General features: G+C 43.2%; 1 protein-coding gene across 1 annotated transcript; it reads left to right on the plus strand.

Annotated features, from left to right (window-relative positions):
* The first annotated feature begins 987 nt into the window (after positions 1-987).
* LOC129151757 (fibrous sheath CABYR-binding protein-like) lies at positions 988-2,529 on the plus strand. Its single transcript, XM_054727656.1, has 3 exons — positions 988-1,086; positions 1,524-1,758; positions 2,024-2,529. The coding sequence occupies exons 2-3, from the start codon at positions 1,689-1,691 to the stop codon at positions 2,527-2,529; spliced, it is 576 nt and encodes a 191-aa protein (XP_054583631.1). The 5' UTR covers positions 988-1,086; positions 1,524-1,688.
* The last annotated feature ends 22,764 nt before the right edge of the window (positions 2,530-25,293 follow it).

Here is a 25,293-nt window from a genome sequence, read left to right on the forward strand (position 1 = left end):
TTAAAACTCTCTTCGGCCTTGGATTCCAGGTTGCATGCCACCTCCAGAACCTGGGTGGCTGCTGTCCCGCTATAACCCGAGTTAAGTCCTGCAATGACAGTGACCGGCAACCGGCCCAGAGATCTCAAACCCTGCCAGGCCCTAGTCGCTGCTGCTTCTGCCCCCTGGACCTTCTGCTCCCAGATCAGGCCCAGCCCTGTGTCGGCACAGACCTCCTCCCAGCGGAAATGAGAGTCACCTCCAGGGCTCGGGATAGACCTCGGGCAGCGGGGGCCACCCACACTCCACGTCCACACTGCACATCCACCCAGTGAGCCTTGACACCCAGCCAGCCTTGGCCTAATGTGTGAACATGGCTGGTCCACCAGGCTTCTGACCCTCCTCAACCTGTTCTTTTCTATGTGAACCCCCTATCTCACACACACACACACACACACACACACACACACACACACACACACACACACACGGAGGGGACATCAGGCTGCTCAGGTGGGGTCAGAGTGGTGGCCTGGCCCACACACAACCACCCTGGGCCTCCCTGTGTTACCTCTGGCTCCAACCATTTCAAGGGCGAAACGGGTCTGCACTGAGGATGGAAATAGCGTGGGCCACTGCGGAACCCACTCTTATGGCTGCTTCTCTTGACGCCTTGGTCTCGGTACAGGGGGAGACAACACGAAAACATGGTGTCCTCTCCAACGTCTCTATCCGAGTGAGATGGGAAGGGGCAGTTATAGAATGTAGCTGCCTGGTTACCGGGTTCCATTGAGCTCCATTGTCAGGAAGTGAGGTCACTGCTCATGTGTGAGGAGGTGCTCTGGGTAGGGGACCCAGCGGTGACCTCACTTCCTGGACGATGGAGCTCAATAGAACCCGGTAACCAGGCAGCTACATTCTATAACTGCCCCTTCCCATCTCACTTGGATAGAGACGTTGGAGAGGACACCATGTTTTCGTGTTGTCTCCCCGTTCCGAGACCAAGGCGTCAAGAGAAGCAGCCATAAGAGTGGGTTCCGCAGTGGCCCACGCTATTTCGATCCTCAGTGCAGACCCGTGTCGCCCTTGAAATGGTTGGAGCCAGAGGTACCACAGGGAGGCCCAGGGTGGTTGTGTGCGGGCCAGGCCACCACTCTGACCCACCTGAGCAGCCCAATGTCCCCTCCGTGTGTGTGTGTGTGTGTGTGTGTGTGTGTGTGTGTGTGTGTGTGTGTGTAAGGAGGTTCACATAGAAAGGGCCTGAGCAAGAACAGGCTGAGGAGGGGTCAGAAGCCTGGTGGACCAGTCATGTTCGCACCCCAGGTCAAGGCTGGCTGGGTGGACGTGGAGTGTGGGTGGCCCCCTCTGCCCGAGGTCTATCCCGAGCCCTGGAGGTGACTCTCATTTCCCCTGGGAGGAGGTCTGTGCAGACACAGGGCCGGGCCTGATCCGGGAGCAGAAGGCTCAGGGGGCAGAAGCAGCAGCAACTAGGGCCTGGCAGGGTTTGAGATCTCTGGGCCGGTTGCCGGTCACTGTCATTGCAGGACTTAACTCGGGTCATAGCGGGACAGCAGCCACCCAGGTTCTGGAGGTGGCATGCAACCTGGAATCCAAGGCCGAAGAGAGTTTTAAGGTCCATCCTGGATCCTGTTTCCAGCCCCGGCCTGCAGTCGCCCAGGCTCACCAGGAAGTTCCCAGCATGTGCCTACATGCGGCCAAATGCCCACGGGAATCACTCCTGGCCAGAGTCCCTGGAGCCCGAGGAGGCAGAGCCCAAGGGTGAGAAGGTGGGAATAGAATGGGGGGAGGTGCATGTGAGCTTGTGGGGAGGGCTCAGTGCCAGGCACACAGGGAGCACCCCCAGAGCCTGGCCAGGGGCAAAGCCCGGCCTCAGACCACCCACCTGCTGGACTGTCAGCGAGGAGGACGTCGTGTGGTGGCTGGAAGGCTCTGGCCTGGGTTCTATCCTGGGGGGCGGAGGGTGGTGAAGGGGGCACAAGGAAATGCAGGCATGTGGGTGATCTTTTCTCCTCTCACAACCCAGCACCGGCCCAGGAGGCAGAGGAGGCTCCTGCAGAAACACCTGAAGTCCAGACAGAGGCGTCTGACGAGGAGTCAGATGAAGAGCTGGAGGCGTGGACACCTCCAGAGATCCTGCCACCTCCATCAGCCTCTCCGGTGGCAGCTGTGGAGCCGGGGCCGGCCTGGGAGGCACCTGCAGACATGACTGAGGCCCCACCACCCCTGGATGAGGAGCCCTCCCTGGAACCTGCCCTGGGTCCTGCCTCAGAGGAGGAGCTGCCTCCTGAAAGCCCAGCAGCGCCAGCTCCAGAGCCGCAGGCTGAGACTGCTCGCCGTCTCCCCTCAGAAAAACTGGTGCTACCTCCCCTCATTGACCTTTTCCTTCTATTTTCCTTCCTTTTTATGTTTCACCTTTCTTCATGGGGTTATTCAATTGTTTATTTTTTAATTGTTATTATTCGGAGTATTTTTGGGTCTTTTTGTTTTTCTCTATTCTTTTTTCTTCTTTTATGCTTTGTTTCTCCCTGAGGTAATTCAACTTCATAAATAAATAAAATTATTGTTTTTATTTTAAATGGTGTCATTCCTGAGCCTGAAGGACACTCACGATGCTGGGCATGCATCACCACCGTGTAGTTGCAGGATGTTCCATCCCCCAGAAGGAAACCCTGCACCAACAGTCCTCACTCCTCACTCCTCACTCCTCCGGCCCCTGGAGACCCCTGGCCTGCTCTCTGTCTCTGCTCTGTTACCTGTTCTGGATGTTCCCTACACATGGAATCTTACAATAGGTGCTCAGATATTTTTGTTTGTGTTTATCTAAAATAGCATTTTTGTTATTTGAAAGGGAAATGCCAGATGGGTTAGAGATCGGATGTAAAAAAGAAGCCCTATTAGTAAGTGTGTACATAATCTTGAGGTAGAGGCCACTGGGCTAAGTGTGACCCCGGGGCTAGAAGCCATTCAGGTAAAGGCTGGCTCTTCCTGTGCCCAGGACAAAAATGCAGAAATCCAGAAAGACAACTTCATGCTGGAAAGCAGTCCACACGACCCAGGCCAGATAAAGTTGTGACCTCTCTGTGGTCCAGCAAACATTAACTTGAAAAAATAGGCCTAGATGTAAGTGATATAATGTAAACTTGTAGATAAAAACATAAAAATTGTTGAGACTGTAGGTTGAAGAGAGAAGTCTTAAGTAGGCATAAAACTCACAAAAAATAAAAAAATAATAAATTGGACTTCATAATAAAAAATTACAAGTTGTTTTTCCAATTAAAAACTTTTATTATTTATTGTCTATTTATTTAAATATGTCTCCTTTTTTCCGGATTGACACGCGGGCCCCCCCCCGCCCCCCCCCCCCCCGTCCCCCTGAGCCATTCCCACCCTGGGCAAGCCAGTGTCTGTGTCCATTGGTTATGCTAATACGCATGCATACAAGTCAGCTGGTTGCTCTCTAACCTCCCCTCCCTTGCCATTTGTCTCTGGATCTATTCTTGTTCATCAGTTTTTGTTGTTCATTATATTCTACAAATGATTGAGATCATGTGGTATTTATCTTTCTCTGACTGCCTTATTTCACTTAGCATAATGCTCTCCAGTTCCATCCATGCTGTTGCAAATGGTAGAAGTTCCTTCTTTTTTATATCAGCTAGTATTCCATTGTGTAGATGTACCATTTTTTTTTTAATCCACTCATTTGCTGATGGGCACTTAGGTTGTTGCCAAATCTTAGCTATTGTAAATTGTGCTGCTATGAAAATAGGGGTGCCTATATCCTTTCTGATTGGTGTTACTGGTTTCTTGGGATATAGTCCTAGAAGTGGGATTACTGGGTCAAATGGGAGCTCCATATTTAACTCTTTGAGGAAACTCCATACTGTTCTCCACAGTGGCTGCACCAGTCTGCATTCCCATCATCCGTGCATGAGGGTCCCTTTCTCTCCACACCCTCACCAGCACTTGTATTTTGTTGATTTGTTGATGATAGCCATTCTGACAGGTGTGAGATGGTATCTCATTGTTGTTTTCATTTGCATCTCTCTGATGATTATTGACTTCGAGCATGAAAAACTTTTATTATTTAAAAGACACTGTTAAGAAAATTAAAAGGCAAGCCACATACTGGGAGGAAATATATGCAGCATATATCCTACCTAATAAAAGAATAATATGCAAATTGACTGCACCTTTACTATGCCCAAGCCACGCTCACCAGCCAATCAGGGAGAGTATACAAGTTTACCCAACCAAGATGGTGGTTAATTTGCATATCAAGACAGTGTGGAAAGAAGCCAAGCACTGCAGAAGGGAGCGAAGCTGCGGAGAAGCAAGCAAGTGGGTTAGTGGAGAAGGAAGGGAAGCTGGCAGGATGGGGAGAAGGAAGGGAAGCAGGCGGGGGTGGGGAGAAGGAAGGGAAGCAGGCAGCGGGGTGGGGAGAAGGAAGGGAAGCAGGAGCGGGTGGGGAGAAGGAAGGGAAGCAGGCAGAAGGGGTGGGGAGAAGGAAGGGAAGCAGGCAGAAGGGGTGGGGAGAAGGAAGGGAAGCAGGCAGAAGGGGTGGGGAGAAGGAAGGGAAGCAGGCAGAAGGGGTGGGGAGAAGGTAGGGAAGCTGGCAGGATGGGGAGAAGGAAGGGAAGCAGGCGGGGGTGGGGAGAAGGAAGGGAAGCAGGCAGCGGGGTGGGGAGAAAGAAGGGAAGCAGGCGGGGGCAGGGAGAAGGGAAGCAGGCGGGGTGGGGAGAAGGAAGGGAAGCAGGCGGGGTGGGGAGGAGGAAGGGAAGCAGGCAGGGTGGGGAGAAGGAAGGGAAGCAGGCGGCGGGGTGGGGAGAAGGAAGGGAAGCAGGCGGGGGCAGGGAGAAGGGAAGCAGGCGGGGTGGGGAGAAGGAAGGGAAGCAGGTGGGGTGGGGAGAATGAAGGGAAGCAGGCAGGGCAGGGAGAAGGAAGGGAAGCAGGCGGGGTGGGGAGAAGGAAGGGAAGCAGGCGGGGGCAGGGAGAAGGGAAACAGGCGGGGTGGGGAGAAGGAAGGGAAGCAGACGGGGTGGGGAGAAGGAAGGAAAGCAGGCAGGGTGGGGAGAAGGAAGGGAAGCAGGCAGGGCAGGGAGAAGGAAGGGAAGCAGGTGGGGGCAGGGAGAAGGAAGGGAAGCAGGTGGGGCGGGGGAGAGCACAGCAGAATCTTCCTGCAATGGGCCACTAGTATCTGATAGTAAAATTATATCTGCACTATATAAAGAACACTTAATACTCAATAAAAAGAAGAATAACAACTAATTAAAAAACAGGCAATGTATTTTAACAGAAACTTCACTAGTCAGTGATGAAAGGAACAAATTATTGATGCATATAACTATGGATGAATTGCAAAATAATTTTGTTAAGTGAAAGAAGCCAGGGCCAAAAGATGATATGACTCAATCGATATTAAATTCTAGAAAAGGCAAAGCCATATTGATAATCAACCAGTAGTTTTCAGAAGCTGGGAAGGTGAGGAGGGAGGGAATTCACTGCAAGGGAGTATAAAGGAACTATCTGGGGTGATGCAAATATTCTACATGTTTATAGTACTGGTAGTTACACAACTACATACATTTGTCAGAACGAATTGAACTTTAGATTTTAAATTAATAAATTTTATTTTATATAAATCCTATTTTAATAAAGCTTATTTAACAAACTGGATAGGAAACATATTACTCTGGCCATGATGAATGCCATCTGGTGAGAAAGTAATGAAATCTAAAAGCACAATAGAATTTTATGGAAAAATTATGATTAACCTTATGCTTCAAATTTGTGAAAAATTTGTGGATAAAACTGATATTTTTCTTTGAGTCTAACAACCACCTTGTAAACCCATTTGATAGATGCTCAAACTTTGTGGCATGATAACCTACAGTGATTTCTAACCCTTTTCATCCCATGGCACACATAAAGTAATACATTCTGCAGCACACCAAAAAAAGTTGTATTTTTTGCCAGTCTGACCAAAAAAAAATAGGTATAATTTGAATTGATTTACAAAAAGAAAATAGTAATTACACTTACTCTTTTAGCTCCAAAGTGACTATACTTGTATATAAGGATTCCTGAATCACAAATGAACTAATCAGGCACAAACTTATTATGCAATGTGACAATAAGATGTAATTTTATTCCATGATCTAGGTATTTATGGTTTAAGACAGAGCATTTCCACTGGTAGGCTATTGTTGTGTTGGCTATTGTCTTTTTTTTTTTTTTTTGACAATCTAAGGGAAAAGAGGTCAGTGCTCCTGACTAGTGAGGTTTTGCATGTTTTAAAAATTCTTGTGGCATACTGGTTGAAAATCACTAATTTATCCAGATTTCCTTGCTTTTTACCTAATGTGTTTTTCTAGTTCAGGATCCCATCCAGATTTACCACATCACATTTACTTGTCATGTCTCCTTAGGCTCCTTTTGGCTACAACAGTTTCTCAGACTTTTCTTATTTTTTATTGTTTCTTTATTTTCTTTCTTATTTTTTAAGCACTTCCTTACTTTATCACTATAAGGTATACTAGGTTCATCTTATATATTTCCCACTCTAGTCCCAGCATGAGCCATTTCTATAAGGACTCTGATTTTTTTTATTGGAGAACTAGAGGCCCAGTGCACAGATTCGTGTGTCAGTGGGGTCCCTCAGCCTGGCCTGCACCCTTTTGCAATCCGGGACCCCTCGGGGGATGTCAGACTGCTGGTTTCGGCCTGATCCCCAGAGGCTGCTGGTAGCGCTGTTTCAGAGGCAGAGAGGCTTGCGCTGCTGCAGCGGTACTCGCCATCCATGAGCCTGGCCTCTGGCATCCAATGGTTAACTAAGCGGTACTGCACTCCCACTGTGGAAGCACACTGAGCACAGGGGGCAGCTCCTACATTGAGTGACTGTCCCCTGGTGGTCAGTGTGCATCATAACTACCAGCCGGTCATCTGGTCACTTAAGCTTTTATATATAGAGGTAGTATTAGAAACAAAGATATGGGTTCTAGGTATACTTGTTGCTAGGATACTATTGCTTCTAAGGTCTCTTAACTGAGAGAGCAAGGACTATATGTGTATATACTAAGCCATGTATAAACATACGTCTATAAGTCTTTTCACATGTGACCATCTGTATCAATATTAAGTTAAATATGAGTGCATTCTAATCTCTCCAACTTTAATCTATTACAACTTGGAACATTCTAGCCTTCTCCCTTGCTTAACTGTAGATTCCCACTCTAACACTGATAAAACTGGCTCCCACTATCTGCTTCTTTCATCATTTTACTTAATTTTAAAAACAGGATATCTGTAATATTTTCAACAACAAAGATACATTTAAAAAATAAAAATACAGCATATGTGTCACAGTATCAGAATCGTTAAGCCACTTCCCCATGGGAAACAACTTTATCAAGTAGAACGTAGCGCTTAGTTTCTTTTGCTTTCAGTCTTATAGACGCCACTCATTTCCAAAGTTACATAGGTCAGCAGCTTCCTCCCACTTCCTTCACTGAGGTTTGTTCATACATTTGTTATATTACCTTGTCACAGTCTGCATTACTTCCTAAGATCCCTGACACACTAAATCAGTGGTCAGCAAACTGAGGCTTGCAAGGCACATGCGGCTCTTTAGCCCCTTGAGTTTTTAGCAAAGGCCAGCTTAGGAGTACCCTAATTAAGTTAATAACAATGTACCTACCTATATAGTTTAAGTTTTAAAAATTTGGCTCTCAAAAGAAATTTCAATCGTTGTACTGTTGATATTTGGCTCTGTTGACTAATGAGTTTGCCGACCACTGTTCTAAATGATTTTTTAAAAGTTTCACAGATTAAAGTTTACTTTGTGCTGTAAAGTTATATGGGTTTTGACAAATGTATAACATCAGGTGTCTGCCATTACAGTAGCATACAAAATAGATTTACTAACCTGAAATTTCCCTTGGTTCACCTACTCAATCCTCCCCTTTTTCTCCACAAACCATTAGCAAACACTAATCTTTTTGCTGTCTTTATAGTTTTATCATTTACACAATGTTGTATAATTAAAATCATAGAATACATAGCCCTTTAAGACTGACTTCTTTCAATCACAATGTGCATTTTAGGTTTATCCTTTTTTTGGGGGGTGGGGTGGGGCTTGATAGCTTATTTGTTTTTATTGCTGAACATTATTCCATTGAGTGGATGTAGCACAATTGGTACATCCTATTAAAGGACATCTTAGTTGCTTCTATTTTGGGGCAATTACACTCCCATAAGCAATGTGTTAAGGTTTGATTTTCCACATCCTCAACACTACTATTGTCATGCTGAAAATACTAAATTAACTGAACATATACATACTAGATGCTGAGAGTGCCAATCATCTTCCCTACCTGGATTCCAGAATTCTTCCACGGAGCCTTTTATTGTGTAGGCAGGATACTGAAAGTGCTTTCTCTGGAGAATCTAAAAAGGATCCAAGAGGAATAATGTAAACATTAAGGATTCCCCAATACAGTGGTCCAGTCAGGTCATCTTTGGTGAAACTCACAGTCCACAAACTCCACCTAAACTTCTGTAATCTCAGTGAGTTTTAGTCTCTCGTTCTGATATAAGGAGATAAAGATCACAAAAATTCGGAGGAAAGCCTCTAACATGAAAGGTAGACACCAACTAAACAAATACAAAAGGCAATTCAAAATATATACATGCTGAAATGATAAGAAAACTTAAATATCATTTTCCTTAATAACCTCAGAGATAAAAATACTATAACCACAAAAAGAGAACAGCATCCTGTAAAAAATTTCAAAGAACAAAACTAGTTCTTAGCAAGTAATAAAAAAATTATAGCAGAAATAAAAAACCCTAATAGAAAGCCTCAAAAGATGATAAAATAAAAAAACATAGTAGAGAACGTATAAAAATATTAGAGCACCAGAACAGGAAATTTAGTAAGTTCCAGCTCCAGATGAGAGAATAGAAAACACAGAGGAAAGGGTATCACCAAAGATTCTATTTCAGCAAAATTTCCAGAATTAGAACATCAACTTCCAGATTACAGGTGTTCACAGACAATCCAGCTTAATGAATAAAAATAGACCCATACTAACGTAATAGTGAAATTTAAAAACACTGGAGATAAAGTACAGGTCCTAAAATATTCCAGGTAAGAAAACAAATTAGGTCTCACATACATACTTAGTAATCAATATAGCTTTGAATATCTCAAGAATAGTATAGGAAAATAGAAGAAAATATAAAGTGCCTTCAAAATTCTAAAGGAAAATTATTTCCAACCCAGAATTCTATACCCAGTTGAACATTAATAAGTAGCAGGATAGAATAAACAATATTTTCAGATATGTAGAGCCTTAAATAATTTATGTCCTATGCATGAGTTTTCAAGAAGCTCCTAGAAGAAGGGCTCTACCAAAATAAGAGAATACATCAAGTAGTGAGAAGCATAGGGTACAGGAAACACAATAGTGCATATGGGAGAAAGGTGGAGAGAATACTCTGATAATAGTGAAAGGAGATAAAATTTGAAGAGCTTTTAAGTAGTTACTAGGCAGCTAGTCTAGATGGAGCATGTCCGAAGGCTCCAGGAGAGAATGTCCCCAAAAAATGAAACCGATAGAATGCCTGGTGTGCAAATGGCTGAGAGCATATTTAGACAGTTGGAAGAAAGTTTGGGCTTGAAATGGTGATAAATGTACTAAAAACTATACAAATGATAAAGGGAAAAATTATTAACTCTACACAAAGAAAAAAGAACCTATTATGGTTTCTCAGCTGTGAATACCATTTGTACAGTCATAGTAAACACTGAATGTTACTCTAATAAATTGTGGTGTAACTTTCTCTATTCAGAGGATAGGGGAAGAAGAAGAGTGTAAGTGTGATAGAGCTAAAGTTAAAATGAAAACTATGTCTTCATATTCCTAAGTCAGAAAGAAGGAACACTGTATTTTATTTTAAAAAATCTTTATTGTTGAAAGCATTACATCTGTCCCCCTTTCTCTCCCACTGACCCCTTCTAGCCTGCCCCTCCTCCAGGCTCCCAGGCTTTCACCACCTATTGTCTGTGTCCATGGGATATGCATATATGCAAACAAGTTCTTTGGTTGATCTCTTCCCACTCACCCACCCCCGCTTTCCTTCTAAGATAGGAAACTATCTTTTAAAAATAAATAATTATTGAAGCAACACATAATTTTTTAGACATAAGGAGGTAAGCTGTGAAAGAAATCAGCAAAATAAGTTGAAAATTTGAAGTTTGCCTTTAGGAAAGGCCCATTTGAGGGGTTGAAACTGCTACTTTTGGTAACAAACTTAAAAAAAGAATGGAATTTTATACTGTATATAAATAAAATTTTGATAAACATAGAAAGTAAAAATTTATTCAAGTACTACATACTGAGTCAGAAGTTGGCTGATTCAGGGTGGAATCACAAATGTTCTTTCTCCCTGCCACCCTCCTTACCCAACATACAGTTCTTGGTATGAATTGGTAGCATGCGCAATTTTGCTTTGATTAAAGGAGAAGTAAGCAAAGTGGTTCATTTGTTTTGTAAGAGGGAGGATGATGATAGAATAAAGGAAACATACAGACTTTAGCAACACGTAGCCCTTCTCTGCCTGCCCTCTGGGTCTGGGCTGCTTTCCATGTTTAAAGAGCAATTACATCTAATGATGAAGAAGCTTATTTCATCAAAGACTTTTTAACATTCTTGTCTAAATTGTTATGCTTTAGGACCCAGGTCACAAAATGCAGCTCAGAATTGGGACATGGATCATTCTCAGTTCTCCACAGAACTAAGTTTTACTGGTTTGAAGCATTTCAACGAGGTACGCTTAACACATCATCAACCTTATGTAGAGTACCAAGTAATGATGAGATTACTAAGTAGGTTAGCATAGTTTAACTAGTTGGAGCAGAGCTAAAGAGAAAGAATATGGCAGATGTTACTCTGTATTTGCAGCAAAGATGCAATGTCTTTAACATTTGTGTCACTGCTTGGGTACCCCCAGAAAGTAGAGCTAAAATCAAGGGCTCATGTGTAGTTGGTTTATTATGGAAAGTAATCCCAAGGAACACGGGTGGGGGACTGGAAAGACAGAGTAGGGAGGGAGGAAAAGCCCATACAAAAATGTTTTACTGAGTTGATCACCAATTGGTCATTGAGGCTTCATTCTACTGGGAATTTCTGAAAAGTCATGTAAAATTCTCCTCAGAATTATGCATTTTAGGGATCATGGAAGAAGGAGGGCATGACTTTCATTCCCCATTGGCCCAAGTTTTACATGTGCGAGAGTGTCCTCCCTTGGTAGTCTACTGAGAACCAGAGAAGTATACGACAGGCAAAAAGGTAATCCTGGTGCAGCTAAGGCTACATGCTCTTAGGTTATACCTGCAAAGGTGGTTCTTACAGTAATGACTGGACCAAAATGACCAGAGAATATGAGGTGGGGCATAAGGGGTATTTGCAGGCCTGATCACTCTTACGTGGATTCTAGAAATACTTGGGAGAGAGGGATCTTTGAAAAGCAGTCCTATATGTGCTAGCAGATAAGAATAACACTGGAATTTGGAGCTATTATTAAAGTGATATTATTTATATTTTCAGGCTGATCAAGACTGAATTATTTGGTTTACATTTATATTTGTCTTTTAATGAGGGCTTGACCCCAAAAGAATGCTGGGAAAAGTAGTTTGGAGATGAGCAGTGGTTCTCTCACATACAGAACTACATCAGAGGTGAGCTCATCTTGATAGTATGACCTTTCACTCTTACAGAAATCATCCAGATGACAAAAAAAAAAAAAAAAATCAACTAAACTTAATTTCTTCACTTGTGAACACAGACCATGAATTTTGAATAGAAAATGGAAGTGAATTGGACAGGTAGAGCAGAGCCTCCAAAAAGCCTTTACTGGTGGCAAAGTACTTGGCACTTACTGTGGAAGGTTGATTTTTCTCACCTGGTATTCCTGGTTAGTGAAACTAACCCTATTATCATATTGTTTGAATGGGAGACTATAGGAGGCACTAGGGCAACCAAATGTAGCCAGAGTGAGGCTGATCATGTAGCTGATGAGGCAACTTCTCATACTATCCTCTCATTACTATAGAACCTGGACATATGCCTCTAGGATCACAGGGAGACTTGTATAACGGCTTTCCACTCTAGGGGATCTAGCTGTGTCAGGAGTCATTTCTGAGCTCATCAAAATAAACGTTATAGTGTGCAATGCTTCCTGATAGTAGATACCTCCTACAAATGAGTCAGAAAAACGTTTTGAAACATTACCACCTATAATTTCTCCTTATTTTATAATCATCCTATTCTATGCTCAAGCAAGTATCACAGCTGGTTCTGTGAACATTACCTCAAAGGAAGGTTGTGTGTGTGTGTGTATGTGCACATACATGTATAAGGGATAATTCTTACAGGAGATAGAAGTAGTCTATAAGAGTCTTTGTAGATGTAATTAATTAACATGAGATAATACTGGATTCAGGTAGTCCCTAATCCAAATACTTGTGTCCTTATAAAAAGAGAACTTAAGAGACAAAGAGACACAGAGAGGAAAGACAGCCATGTGGAAGACAAAGGTAGAAATTAGAGTAATGCAGCTGCAAGCCAAGGAACACCAAAGGTTGCTGGCATCCACCAGAAGCTGAAAGAGGCAAGGAAGCACCAATAAAAGGGGCAAGTAAGGAGACAAATCTATGAATTCTAACAGCAGAGAACTATACTCATGTATTAGTTAGGGTTTTCCAGAGAAACAGAATCAATAGGATGGATGGATAGACAGACAGATATATTGATATATTTATGATAAGGAATTGGCTCATGCAATCATGGAGGCTGACAAGTCTCAAGATCTTCAGTCAAAAGCTAGAGACCCAGTAAGAGCTGATGTTTCAGGACAAGTCCAAAGGCAGGTAAAAACCCACTGTCCCAGCTTGAAAGCAGTTAAGAGGGTCAGCCTTTTCATTTTCTTCAAGTCTTCAACTGATTAGATACGGTTACCACATTAGGGAGGGCAATTAAAATTATAATCAATTCAAATTATAATCTCACCCAGAAACAACCCTTACACACCCAGAATAATATCTGAACAAATGTCTGAACACCCTGTGGCCCAGTCAAATTGACAGCTAAGAGGAACCATCACAATCCTGCTCTTGGCAGGACTAGCATGGAGATAGCAAGTCCCTGGGTAGCAAAGCCCAGCAGAGAATGAAGCAGATGGGATGCTTACCAAGAGGCCTATGTGCAAGCATGGCCAGGAAGCTACAGAGAGCTTTCGTCCTGAAGGGTTGGTATGGTTCAACAGGGCAAACCAAGGACATGATAATCAAGGACATCCCACATCTCTTCTGCAAAACTTTGGCAATACAGGTGCCTCCAAAACCTTGACATGACACTCACTGAAGTTAAGTTTTTCATAAGCCCGGCACATGAGAGCTGAAATAGATCGGTTAGTTCCTAGAATATATAGAGATGACATAGTTCTCACATACTTGTGTTACATTTTCTCTCTAGAGCAACCTCTGGCAAAATGAAATGGAACAGGCCACCCCAAAACATGCCTGAGATCAATTAAAAGCCCTGCCACATAGAACATGTTTTAGGGAGTTAGACTACTACAACTGGACACCTGGACATCCATTTTTCAGGAAATAGAAGTTTCTCTGCACAACCACAGCTCTGATTACACACAGAACTACCGACAGCATCTCTAGCTCTGTTTATCCTAATGGAAGGATTTTCTGCTGCCACTGCCAAAACCACCCAAGAAGTAAGACTGTCAGATATAGAGAGGAAAGCTCTTGGGATATGTACCTCCAATGCTAAACCCCCCAGGTACTAAGTGCACCAAACTCACTATATTGTGATGAAGCCTCTTTATAAAGATTTCCCAGGAAATCAACCTATCAGAATATAAAAAGTAGAAAATGTTTAGCCAGAGCCATGTAACAGGATAACTGTCAAATGCAGGCACATAAAAACGAGGAGGCCAGCCCTAGCCAGTTTTGCTTAGTGGTTAGAGCATTGGCCTGGAGGGTAGAGGGTTTGATTCTGGTCAAGGGTTGCAGGCTAAATTTCCAGCCCCAATCAGGGCATGCGTAGGAGGCAACCAATAGATGTGTCTCTCTTACATCGATGTTTCTCTCAGTCTTTACCCCTCTCTTCCACTCTCTCTAAAAATCAATGGAAATAATACCATCGGGTGAGGATTAACAAACAAACAAACAGATTAGGAGGCTAGGGGGTTAGGTAGTAAGACTCCATTACTGCTGCACTGATTCAGTCATGAACAGCAGCTCAAGGACTAAAAAGCATGAAGGTGTGGTGCTTCTGGAAACCCTGCAGGCAGAAAGGAAGCTTTAAGTGAGTTGCTGCTTTTCTGGTTAACTTTGGCCCCAGCACTGTTGTGGGGGCCCTGGAAAAATCCAGGCTTTGGTGTCAGCAAGGGTGGGGCTTGAATTCCTACCCGGTCACTTATTGGGACCCTGGGCGAATTATTTAACCTTTTGATTCTTAAAAATAATAGTTTTTGGATTCACATCTTCCTCTTGATTTAGAACTCAGATTTCTAATTATGATCTTATGCCCTGGCAAGAGAAAGTCACTTCAGGAAGATTTTCCCCAAAATGACACAGTTCTCCAGCCAATCAGCAATTACTAAACTGCCTGCTGTTTAAACAGCAACTTGCTCTTTAGAAAGGACATTAATTAAGCAATTACTTAATGCATCAGTGAATGCAAATAAATAAAAGAGAGCAGGATATGCACGAATGAGAGAAAGCATAGGGAAATAGCATAAAGAAGCATTTACTGGCTCTTCTCAAGTGAGAATCTTAAGTGCAGAATGTCAATGGCCTGTGGCTTCTGAGGCCATAAATTGTGGTCATTTCTAATCTGAAACACTCTTGAAAGGTCATTGCAAATATGATTTTCTGTGACTGCAGTGGCTGGGGTTACCTGGGGAAATCACACCTTTGTAGTGCATGTGAAGGAAAGTAGTGAAACTGATAAAGGACTAATGAGTGGCAGGTTCTCAGCCTATTAGCTGGGCCTGCAGAAGATTTGGCTTTTCAAGGACAAGTTTGCTGGCCTTTAGTGGCCACTTGATAAGGCCACCCTCAGGCCATAAAGCACAGCTCCAGACTTCCTTGGTTAGGAGAATCTTTTGATACTCACTCCTCATGAGAAAGTCCCTGTGATATTACTGATGTGATCACTCACCTCCAGACATACATTGAGAACCCATTTATTCTCTGACTTAGGAAATATCTGAGTCAGAAAGGATTTCAGAGAGCATCTGATCTGGCCTCTTCATATTACGGAGGAGGAACTGGAGTTCTGAATCGAGAAGGTGATTTTTCTTAAGGTGATTCAGATGACTGACTTTTACTTTCTCATTCTGTTGTTGACAGGCTGGATCCAGCTTTAGTCTTGCTACTCTACATAATTCTCACGACTCAGATGGCCATGGAGAGATGACATTGTGGAGAATTAGGAATGTCAGAGTTAGGTGGAGCCCAGCATATCTCTTGGTTTCCTTATTTATTCCTATTTCTTTGAGGAAGAATATCCATTTAGGTTCTTCTATACCTTGTTTCTCATCCCCTGAACTCAGATTAAGAGAAATATAATGAAGACTTTTCTGTTTGGTATTTATAAAGAGCTCTCACATACATTATGGGCTTAGATCTTCATAAGGACGCTGAGTGGCAGGTCGAACATGTAGATTTCCATCTTATGGATACAGTTCCATGGAGGCTACAGTGAGACATATTTCAATATCCGATGAGTCATCTGTTGGTATTCCTTTCTTTCTTATAAGTAAATCTACTGAGTCACCTAGAAGCAAGATCTTCTGAAGGCTTCTTTTTTTCCCTTTTTCCTTAAACTAGCCAGTTCCTGGCTTCCTTTCTATTATCACAGAACAAGTAGCACCTCCCAAATAAAAGCATGTCCTAAGTTTATATTGTACATCACACACACTTTTGACTGGCATTGGCTAACATAAATCTATTTTAGATAAGATTGACAAAAGTAAAAAAAGGTAGCTTGAATGTAAAAAATTACCTTTTGTTTTTGCTCATGTCACATGCTCAAAGTCTTTCATAAAAATATCTATAAATGGTGCTGGCAAAAGAAGGACTGGATTGCAATTTACTACTACTACTTCTTACTCTATATATTTATATGGCACTTTAAATGAATACTTTTTTTTCTATTACTCCCATTTTATAGATGAAGAAATTGAGCTTCAATGAGTTTGGGTGAAATGGATTTCCTGTGCATTCTATCAGCACTTTGCACAGGTGCTCCATAAGTATTTGCTGAATTAAAGAGCATCCACTTCTATAACTCTTTTTGCACTTGCTATTTGAATTAATGGTTAAGCCAGTGTGTTTTTTTCCCTCAGAGAAGTACACACCATGGAAACGTGCCTCTGGGAATGCAAATAGCTCACTCAATGTATTAGGCAACCATAAACAAATGGAGATTTGCACAGATGTAATTAAGAATAGAAAATACAAACCTATGTGCAGAAAAATGATTTACAGTCAAATTCACCTGCCTTGAAAGCTCATATTGGATTGCTCCTCGTTTGATTACCAAGCTGGTATTTCAATGCAAAGCATATGTTTCCAGGCCTCCAGGTTTGCTGGGCTTATGAATTAGCTAATAACTTTGAAACAAACCTTTTAAGGGAGGATTGGTTTATGCCTCAGTAATGCAAACATGTGCAAGTGAAAATATATGCATCACAACTGGTTATTTTTGTAAGAAGGACAAATGTGTAAAAATACGTTTACCAGAAAAAAATATGGTTTTGACTGTTTGCCAAACATTACACAAATAATTAGCGATGTTGTTAAGTGCTCAGCAGCTCTTCCAAGACTTCTTTTTTAGCATTAAATATGTTCATTCCCAAATATATAGTCACATATGATATTTTACAGTATTCATAGAGCATAGCTGCTGGCGTGACTTATAAAATGGGCTGCTGATGCTTTACCCCTTCCATTCATCTTTTTCAGGTTCAGAACCCGAAAAGAAATGAATTATTTTCTTTTTGGTTAAAACTCTAACCTAACTTTTCTGAATTGTAAGTTAAATATCCTAAAGCTGTTGTTCATTTTGTCCACACTCTCGTTTCTACTTTAAATACTCTTCTTTCCAGTATATTCAGAGGTTAAATTTTCTAATACAAAACGAGAGAGCAGGAATTACAGGACTGGAACATTAGAGCTTGGTTTTATGTCCCCTGCCTCCCACCCACATGGATAACTTCTTGAAAAGTTGAAATTATCTAAAAGAAAGTTTCTTCAACTCTACGTTCAGACTCAGTGGATGCTGTTAATATGAATATATTTTTCTCCCAATCTTGGGTTTTACCACTATGTAAAGTCAGAATATTTGTCAATGTAAATGGCTGCCTTGATCAAAATGCAGCAGTTGGACAGTATCAGTGAAGTAAAATCTGCACTAAGTGCAGACCCACCATGGTCAGTGGTACCTAGAGTGGTGCACTAGTCAGTCTGTCCAGCTGGAATTCCATACCAACATCTTTTCACCAGTGGGGACCCTAGGAGGAGTCACCTCAAGAAATGTATTGTGTTGGAGTCAAATGGTAGAATTGTTTCTGGTATCTCTTATATCCAGAAAGAATTATTAAATTGGGGGAGGAAGAATCCTGCTCAGGGCAAAATGCCAACATGAGGCTAAGTGGTAAGGCAAGGTAGGCACAGTTGTGATGTTTTGGTGACAGTGAAAATTCAAAATGAGGGGGAGAGTATGCCAGAGGAGCAGGAGACAAGGATAAGGAGCCACCCAAATGGGAGAGAGCCTGGATACATTGCAGAGCAGAGCACCATTCCAGAGCAAGAGGAGAGTAGACTAGACAGCTTCTGAAGAGCAGTGAGATCCCCACTCATTTATAATTTGAATTGGCACAAGGAGGTCAACCCAACTGCACAAAACCAACCCCAAAAGTCCAAGAAAGAGCAAGTTGGACATTACACCCTTGTGATGCAGACTCCAAAGTCATTATTCTGGATGGACAGACACTTTATGGATCCTCTTCAACACTGCCCACCTCTAAGAAAACCAGGAAAAGAGAAAGGGGAAAAGCATAAAAGCAGAGGGGGCTAGATAACATACAAGCTGAGACATCTACCATCTATATAATAAAGAGGTAATATGTAAATTGTCCATTACAGCATCACAGTAACGGTCGTTCAACAGGCTGTGCGTGCAGTAGGGGGACTTGCGTGAGGCTCGCTTCCCTGCCCCTGGTGCCGGAGTCTTCTTTTTCTTCCCGGTGCATGCCCGACAAACACCCCTGTGACACTGCGCCCCATCCAAGAGCACTCTGTCTGGGGACGCCACCAACCAACCCCCTGAGGTAGGGGGACCGAGGGGTGACACCTGCATGGCAGAAGGCTGGATCCTGGGCGCAGTTGGCAGACACCATTGGGGGGGGGCGGGGCAGTGCGAGTGTTGGTGGTGACCCCCCAGGAGGGGTTGTGCACGCAAATTGAGAGGGTGTGGACCCAACATGAAGGAATGGCCTAGGCGCAATGACAGAGAGTGGACATCAAGGTAAGGCACCGGACCTGGATGGGCCACTGGGTAAACAATGCGGGGTCTCATGCCACAGACACACAGGGCGACCCCGCAATGCCTAGGACGCTGGTCAATCCTCCCAAGCACACAACCTTGAAGCCTCCTCCCGCCGTGCGGACCCAGTCCCACCACAGGTGACCCTCACACCACAGGGAAGCTGCCGCGGCTTTCTACAGCTGTCCATTCATTCATCTGCCTGGTCCAACCCAGACGGGGGCTTGCATCCTAGGCAGAACGCCCCCCCCCCCCCGAGGGCAAGCCGGGCCCTGACTATGCCTGTGCAAGCACTCCCGTCGCCAGAATTCGTTGGGATGGGAGCGGACAGAGAGCCGCTCGAGGCATGGGAGCAGGCACACTGGGGGACAGGAAAGGCCTCCATGTTCCCCCTTTGGCATGCAAGGGGAGAAAAGCCTCACATGCATGCACGTAAAGCAGCAGTCCCCCAATGGATGCTGGCCCCTGGCTGGTGGGACCCTCCCCTGACTCGGAGAGGGCAGGCGTGGGCCACAGTAGGCAAGACATAGCTGCGTTGTCGCTCAGCCCCTCAAAGCCTGAGCGAGAGAAACCCAAGTGCCCAAACAGAGGCGGCTACAGGTCCCAGAGGGTAAAGAAGTCAGTACTAAGACAGGATGAAAAACATAGAATTTTTAATTAGCCTGTAAAAAGAGTAAAAGAGTGAGGGAGGAGGGGGGAGGATGGAGAAGAAGGGGAGGAGGGAGGGAAGGACTTTATAAAGGATAGCAGAGTTAAAGAAGGAAAGAGGATGTATGAGTGAACTGTAGGAGTTATAATGAAAATCAAGTATAGTTGTGTACTGGGGAGAGATTTTAAAAGTTGGAGTGAGAAAATAAAAAAGATAAATGATAGTGAATAATTAGGCAGTTAGATAGGTAGATATTAAAACAGTGGAAGTAGAGAAGGATGTATGGGAAAGGCAGGATGAGAGAGAAAGAGGGAGGAAAGAAAAGTTTTAAAGGGGAGCCAGTAGAGCTTAAGAGGAGAACGGGAAGAAGGAAGAAATGGGGGAGGGAGCAAAGCAGGTCCGAGGCAGGAAGTGAAGAAAAAAATTAAGGTGGGAAGGAAGGAAAAGGGGAGGGAGGGCAGGGGTAAAGATAAAGGAAAGAAAGAATGTGGAGAGGGAGGGAGGGTAGGAGGAAAATGGGAAGAAGGATGATGGAAAGTAGGAAATAAGGAGGAAAGATAAGTTTATAAATGTTGAGTCAGTAGAAAAAAGTGTTACATAAAAGAGAGAGAAAAATTGTGAGAGTGAGAAGCCAATAAGGAAGTCAAATACAATTGTGTGTGAAGGGGAGAAGATAAAAAAAAAAAGTTAATAGGGGTGACCAGGCGGGCAAGAGAGGGCAGTTAGGGGTGACCAGGCCAGCAGGGAAGGGCAGTTAGGGAAGGGCAGTTAGGGGGATCAGGCTGGCAGGAGAGGGAAGTTAGGGGGATCAAGCTGGCAGGGGAGGGCAGTTAGGAGGATCAGGCTGGCAGGGGAGAGCGGTTAGGTGGATCAGGCAGGCAGGCAGAGTGGTTAGGGCAGGTAGGCAGGTGAGCAGTTAGGAGCCAGAGGTCCTGGATTGCTAGACGGATGTCCAACTGCCAGTTTAGGCCCGATCACACAGGAATCAGGCCTAAACTGGCAGTTGGACATCCCCCGAGGGCTCCCGGATTGAAGAGGGTGCAGGTTGGGCTGAGCCTGTCTCTCCCCCCCCCCCCCCCCCCAGCATGAAACCTCTAGTTAGAAAATAAATATATTGCTTATACTGATGAAAATCAAACACGTGTGAGCCAAGAGAAAACTCTGCACATCAGAATCTGAAAAAAAGAAAAATATAGCCATGCAAATAAGAGCCATTATTTCCCCCTCTGCACAGAATGACGGGTTTTGAGTTTTATCATGGGAGGCAAAGCCAGATGGCAGCAGAAGGCTTATTATAGAAAGTCCACTTGCTCTGAAGTTTTCTCAGCATTCTCCATCACTGCTGAGTGAGTTTTTGTTTTGTTTCCTTCTTAAGTGTAGGGCAGGCAAGTACCAACATTTGTATAAAGTCTGAAACCTTTTCATGAAAATATTCTACTCAATACCTCTGATACATGATATATGATGCCACCACAGGAAAACTAGTGTTGCTACAGACGTTAATCATAATTATGAAAATTTTTAATTTAAATGTAGGTCTGAACACACAAAATACAGTGTATGGCCATCTGTTAGTTTTCCATCTGGGCTCATTTGCAAAATACATTCTGTTTCACTCCTCCCTCCCCCCTCTATTTATAATCTTCCCTGGAAAACAAATATGCCTAATCTGTGGCATGCCAGAGCTGAAGTTAGCGATTTACAAGTGGCTTTTAATAGACATGGCTACACAGTCGAAAGCAGCAAGAGAAACTTTTTCAAGTTTTGGTGTGTGTTTTTTTGAAGGTGGTGGTGGTGAGATACTTCCTTAGACTTTTGTCAGCAGACTTTTTCTTTGAGAGTCCCCAATCCACATATAAAGATAGTTTTATAGTTGATCTGTAAAGAATAATAAAAACAAAGGAATATTGCTCTACTGCTTTCTTGGTGTGATGATAAAAATAACATCTACCAGTAAAACTCTAGAGCTAACATAGCAGCATTATTCATAATAGCCAATAAGTGGAATTACAGATGTCCATCAGCTGGTGAACGGAAAAATGTGGTATATCCACAAATGGAATGTTATTCAACAATGAAAATGAAGTACTGATGTGTGCTACAGCATGGCTAAACCTTGAAAACATCATGTAAAGTGAAAGGAGCCACATCTTATTGATCTCATTTATATGAAACTAGAGGCCCAGCATGCAATTGAAATTGTGCGAGAGGGCACCCTGGGGGGGCCGGGACCTGGGCCGGACCCGTGCCTGACTAGCGCAGCACCAGCCGCCGCAGGAATCAGGCTGGATCGGCTCCACAGGAGGCCGGACCGGTGCCACGGGGGGGCGGGACCTGCGCCTGACTCGCAGTGTTCCCCGGTCCCCCTGCCTGTGTCCTCTCCAGGGCTGCCAGAGCCACCGCGCTGGCTCGGGCAGGCCCCCCTGCCTCTGTCTCCATCTCCGCTCTGGGCCTTACCTGCGCATGCAAACTCCTCCTGTCTGGTCGTGACCCATTACAGAGTCCTAGCCTAATTTGCATATTACCTTTTTAATAATATATGAAATCCCCCAAATAGGCAAATCTGTAGAGAAAGAAAGTAAATTAGTGGTTAGACTGGAGGGTGGAGTTGGGGGAAATACAGAGTGACCACCAAAGGGTCACTTTTAGGAGTGATAAAAATATTCTAAAATTACATGATGATGATTGCACAATTTGATGAATATACTAAAATATTGATTTGTATACTTCAAACTGGTAAGTTTTATGCAGTATGTAAATAATATTGCAATAAAGCTATTTATAAAACATGGACAGAAAACTAGAAATTACACAGCCCATTTTTCACATTTTAAAAATGGTACAGGGAGGTCCTGAGGGTCAAATCGATTATTACCCAGTTGGTTAGTGTTCAGGTTTCTAGACTTCTGTTCAAGGTTTTCTTGACATATATTGCTGAATGCTGACATTAACAAATCCACCCAGTGACATGACAGAGTGAACTGAAGAAACATTTTAAGTGGAAAGACTAGTGAGAAAACTACAGCAGTGGTGTCAAATACAGTTAAGCAGGGACTTTAAAGATGATAGAATACAGCAGTTGATATAGTAGATCTTTTGGAGGTAAAATCTTTATGACTTTGTGTCTGATTATGAGGGGAAACAGAGGGGAAAGAATCAGGGATGAGTAAGATGGCTGTGATCAAGGATCCTAGAGAAAGTAGAAACTAGAAGGAAAAGAAGATGAATTTAATTCTGAAGGTAAGTTTGAGTCATCCATAGAACACAAAGTATAGACACTAAACAGGAAGCCTACATGGTAGAACTCAAATTCGGTCAGAAAATGCAGGGCCGGGGATAAAGAGAGTCACCAGGTGAGGCTGGGCAGTGAAAGCACTGAAAGGGTGCAGTGAGAAGAGATTGAGGATAGGACACCTGGCTCCTACATAGAGGGTAGAGAGAAAAGGGGAAGGGAAAGCAAAAGAAAGATTCCAAAGTAAAGGTGGTAAACTAGGACAGGTCAGCAAAACCAAGGAAACAGAACTCACTTAAGCCAGCCAAAGGTTATAGGATGGGTTTTCGAATTTATTATGTAAGTCCGTATCCTTTGGTGGAACTTTTAGTTTACCTAGGCAGCAAGTAGAAATAAGTTAAAGGAACTTATATCAAACAAAAGCTCTGACTCTGGAGATAGGAAAGACGAGGAAAAAATCTATAAGAATTAAACTGATGAGATGAGAAAAAGAAGTGAATAGCATTAAAATGCAGATTAAAGCAGCTGGAATTTTGAGAACGAGGCTATCATGAAAAAATATGTTGTAAAAAGAAAATACAGTTCCCAGAAGATCTACGATTAATGGGGGTGAGCATATACACACAGGCTTTTTCTGCATTTCTGCCATAGAGTGGAGGGATCAAAGTATTAATCTGGGCCTCAGTCAATTAGATTTCGCCCATGTTTAGGAGATTAACCAAATTCTGTACTTCCCAGTCCTGAGAAGTAAAGTTTAAGAATAAAAGAAAACAAAGGCCTCTGAAATCCAGTTGCCCAAATTGTCACTAGGTAGGAAATTAGAAAACTAGGAATCAGGGGTTGCCACCCCTAAAATGCTGTAATAACAAAGATGCATGTGTTGAGCATTTGTTTATTTATCAGACCCATTTATTTAGGTTCTAGGAAGAAGTCCCAGCCTGCCCTATGGAGTTCATAAGTCACAGACAAATAGGTTGACCAGCTGTTTCCAAATCATCTGATAAATGCTATGACAGAGGCATGACCGTGAAGAGAAGACACACTCGACTTTGCAAGGGATTGATAAAGTGGGGTAGAAGAGGGTTCTCAGAGAGGAGGTTATGCCTGGCCTGAATCTTCAGGGATAAATAGTACTTCTATAGGGAGACTGGAGTGGGGAGGGCATGGGGCCTTTTTCTCCCAAAGGGCAGAGCATAAGCAAAGGGTCTGTGGTATTAGCAAGTATGAACATCTGGGGAACTATAACCAGGTGGTTATGGTGGGAGTACTGATGATGCTAAGCAGCAGAAGCTTTTCCTAGAAATGTTTGCAGGAACCAGATCATGGGATATTATTCTTTATTCCATCTGACTTAGTTTCAGTTTTCCCCCAAAACAGACCCCAAGCCAAAGACTTGGGTGCAAGTGATTTATTAAGTACAAAGAAGAGAAGGGAGATAAGTCAATAAAATCTGAGTTAGCCGTAATCGGTTTGGCTCAGTGGATAGAGCGTCAGCCTATGGACTGAAGGGTCCCAGGTTCGATTCCAGTCAAGGGCATGTACCTTGGTTGTGGGCACATCCCCAGTAGGAGGTGTGCAGGAGGCAGCTGATCAATGACTCTCTCTCATCGATGTTTCTAACTCTCTATCCCTCTCCCTTCCTCTCTGTAAAAAAATCAATAAAATATATATTTTTAAAAATCTGAGTTAATGAGTGGGTTATGGCTGTGGACACCTGAATCTCAATTCCACTGGAATCTCCTGGTAAAGCAAAGAGGAACATACTCAGTCACCACACCAGAGGATGGGGTGGGGGTGCAGATGGGGGGTGGTGGATATTTATTTCCCTACTCCCATCTCCCATGGGTTGAGGTTTACTCTGGGGGTATTAAACCTACAAACACACACACACACACACACACACACACACACACACACACACAGACACGTACATTTTTAGGTTGAACCTGCCATCTATTTGCCACCTGACACCCTTCCTCCTCTTAGGCAGAGAAGCACAGAGAACAGGAACTTGAAGTAGGAAGTTGTGTGTAAGAACCTGTCCCTCACAGGTGTGGATGAACTCGGGAGGTCCAACGGCATACAGGTGTCTGCTCAATAACTCAAAGCAGGCTACTTGTCTTCCCCTTCCAACCATATCCAGTTCATATCCACCTCCACAGCTTTGCTTAGAACATTCAATCTTCTTTACCCCTAAACATTTAACACTTCACTTCTCCTTCAATTCTGAGGCTTATCTACCATTCTTGCCTACCAGAGTACCTCTCTCTACTGTGAACACAGAAAATGTGTCAACCACATATCCACAGTGCCCAGAACATACTAACATAGATTGATTGCTCAGGCAAAGGAACCTCTATTCTGTGAGTGTTTTGGGAAACCAAGTCTTTCCTGTAATTTGGCCAATCCAATGCTACTTCAAAAGCATATACTTAATTCTGAGACCATAAACCAAACATCTTTAAGGTGAAGAAACGTGTTGTATTATAATGGAAACTAAATAATCTTAATACAGAATTTTGACTTCTTGATGGCCTTCTGTCAAATATAAATGAAGTGGTAGGAGTCAGAATGCTGTATATTTGAAACCAAACAGAAGACTCAAAGCAGATGCAAGACAAAAGAGACAACACACTACATTTAAATGCATATAACATAAAACATTGATGTGTTTCCTCACATTTATTTAATTTTTTGGCCTTTTATATCACCTTAATTTGGTGTACTTATGGGTCTTGTGAAGAACATTTAAAGTATTTATTTATTTAGGTATATGTTTTCTG

This window comes from Eptesicus fuscus, chromosome 15 (assembly GCF_027574615.1).
Source record: "Eptesicus fuscus isolate TK198812 chromosome 15, DD_ASM_mEF_20220401, whole genome shotgun sequence".
NCBI classification, from domain to species: domain Eukaryota; kingdom Metazoa; phylum Chordata; class Mammalia; order Chiroptera; family Vespertilionidae; genus Eptesicus; species Eptesicus fuscus.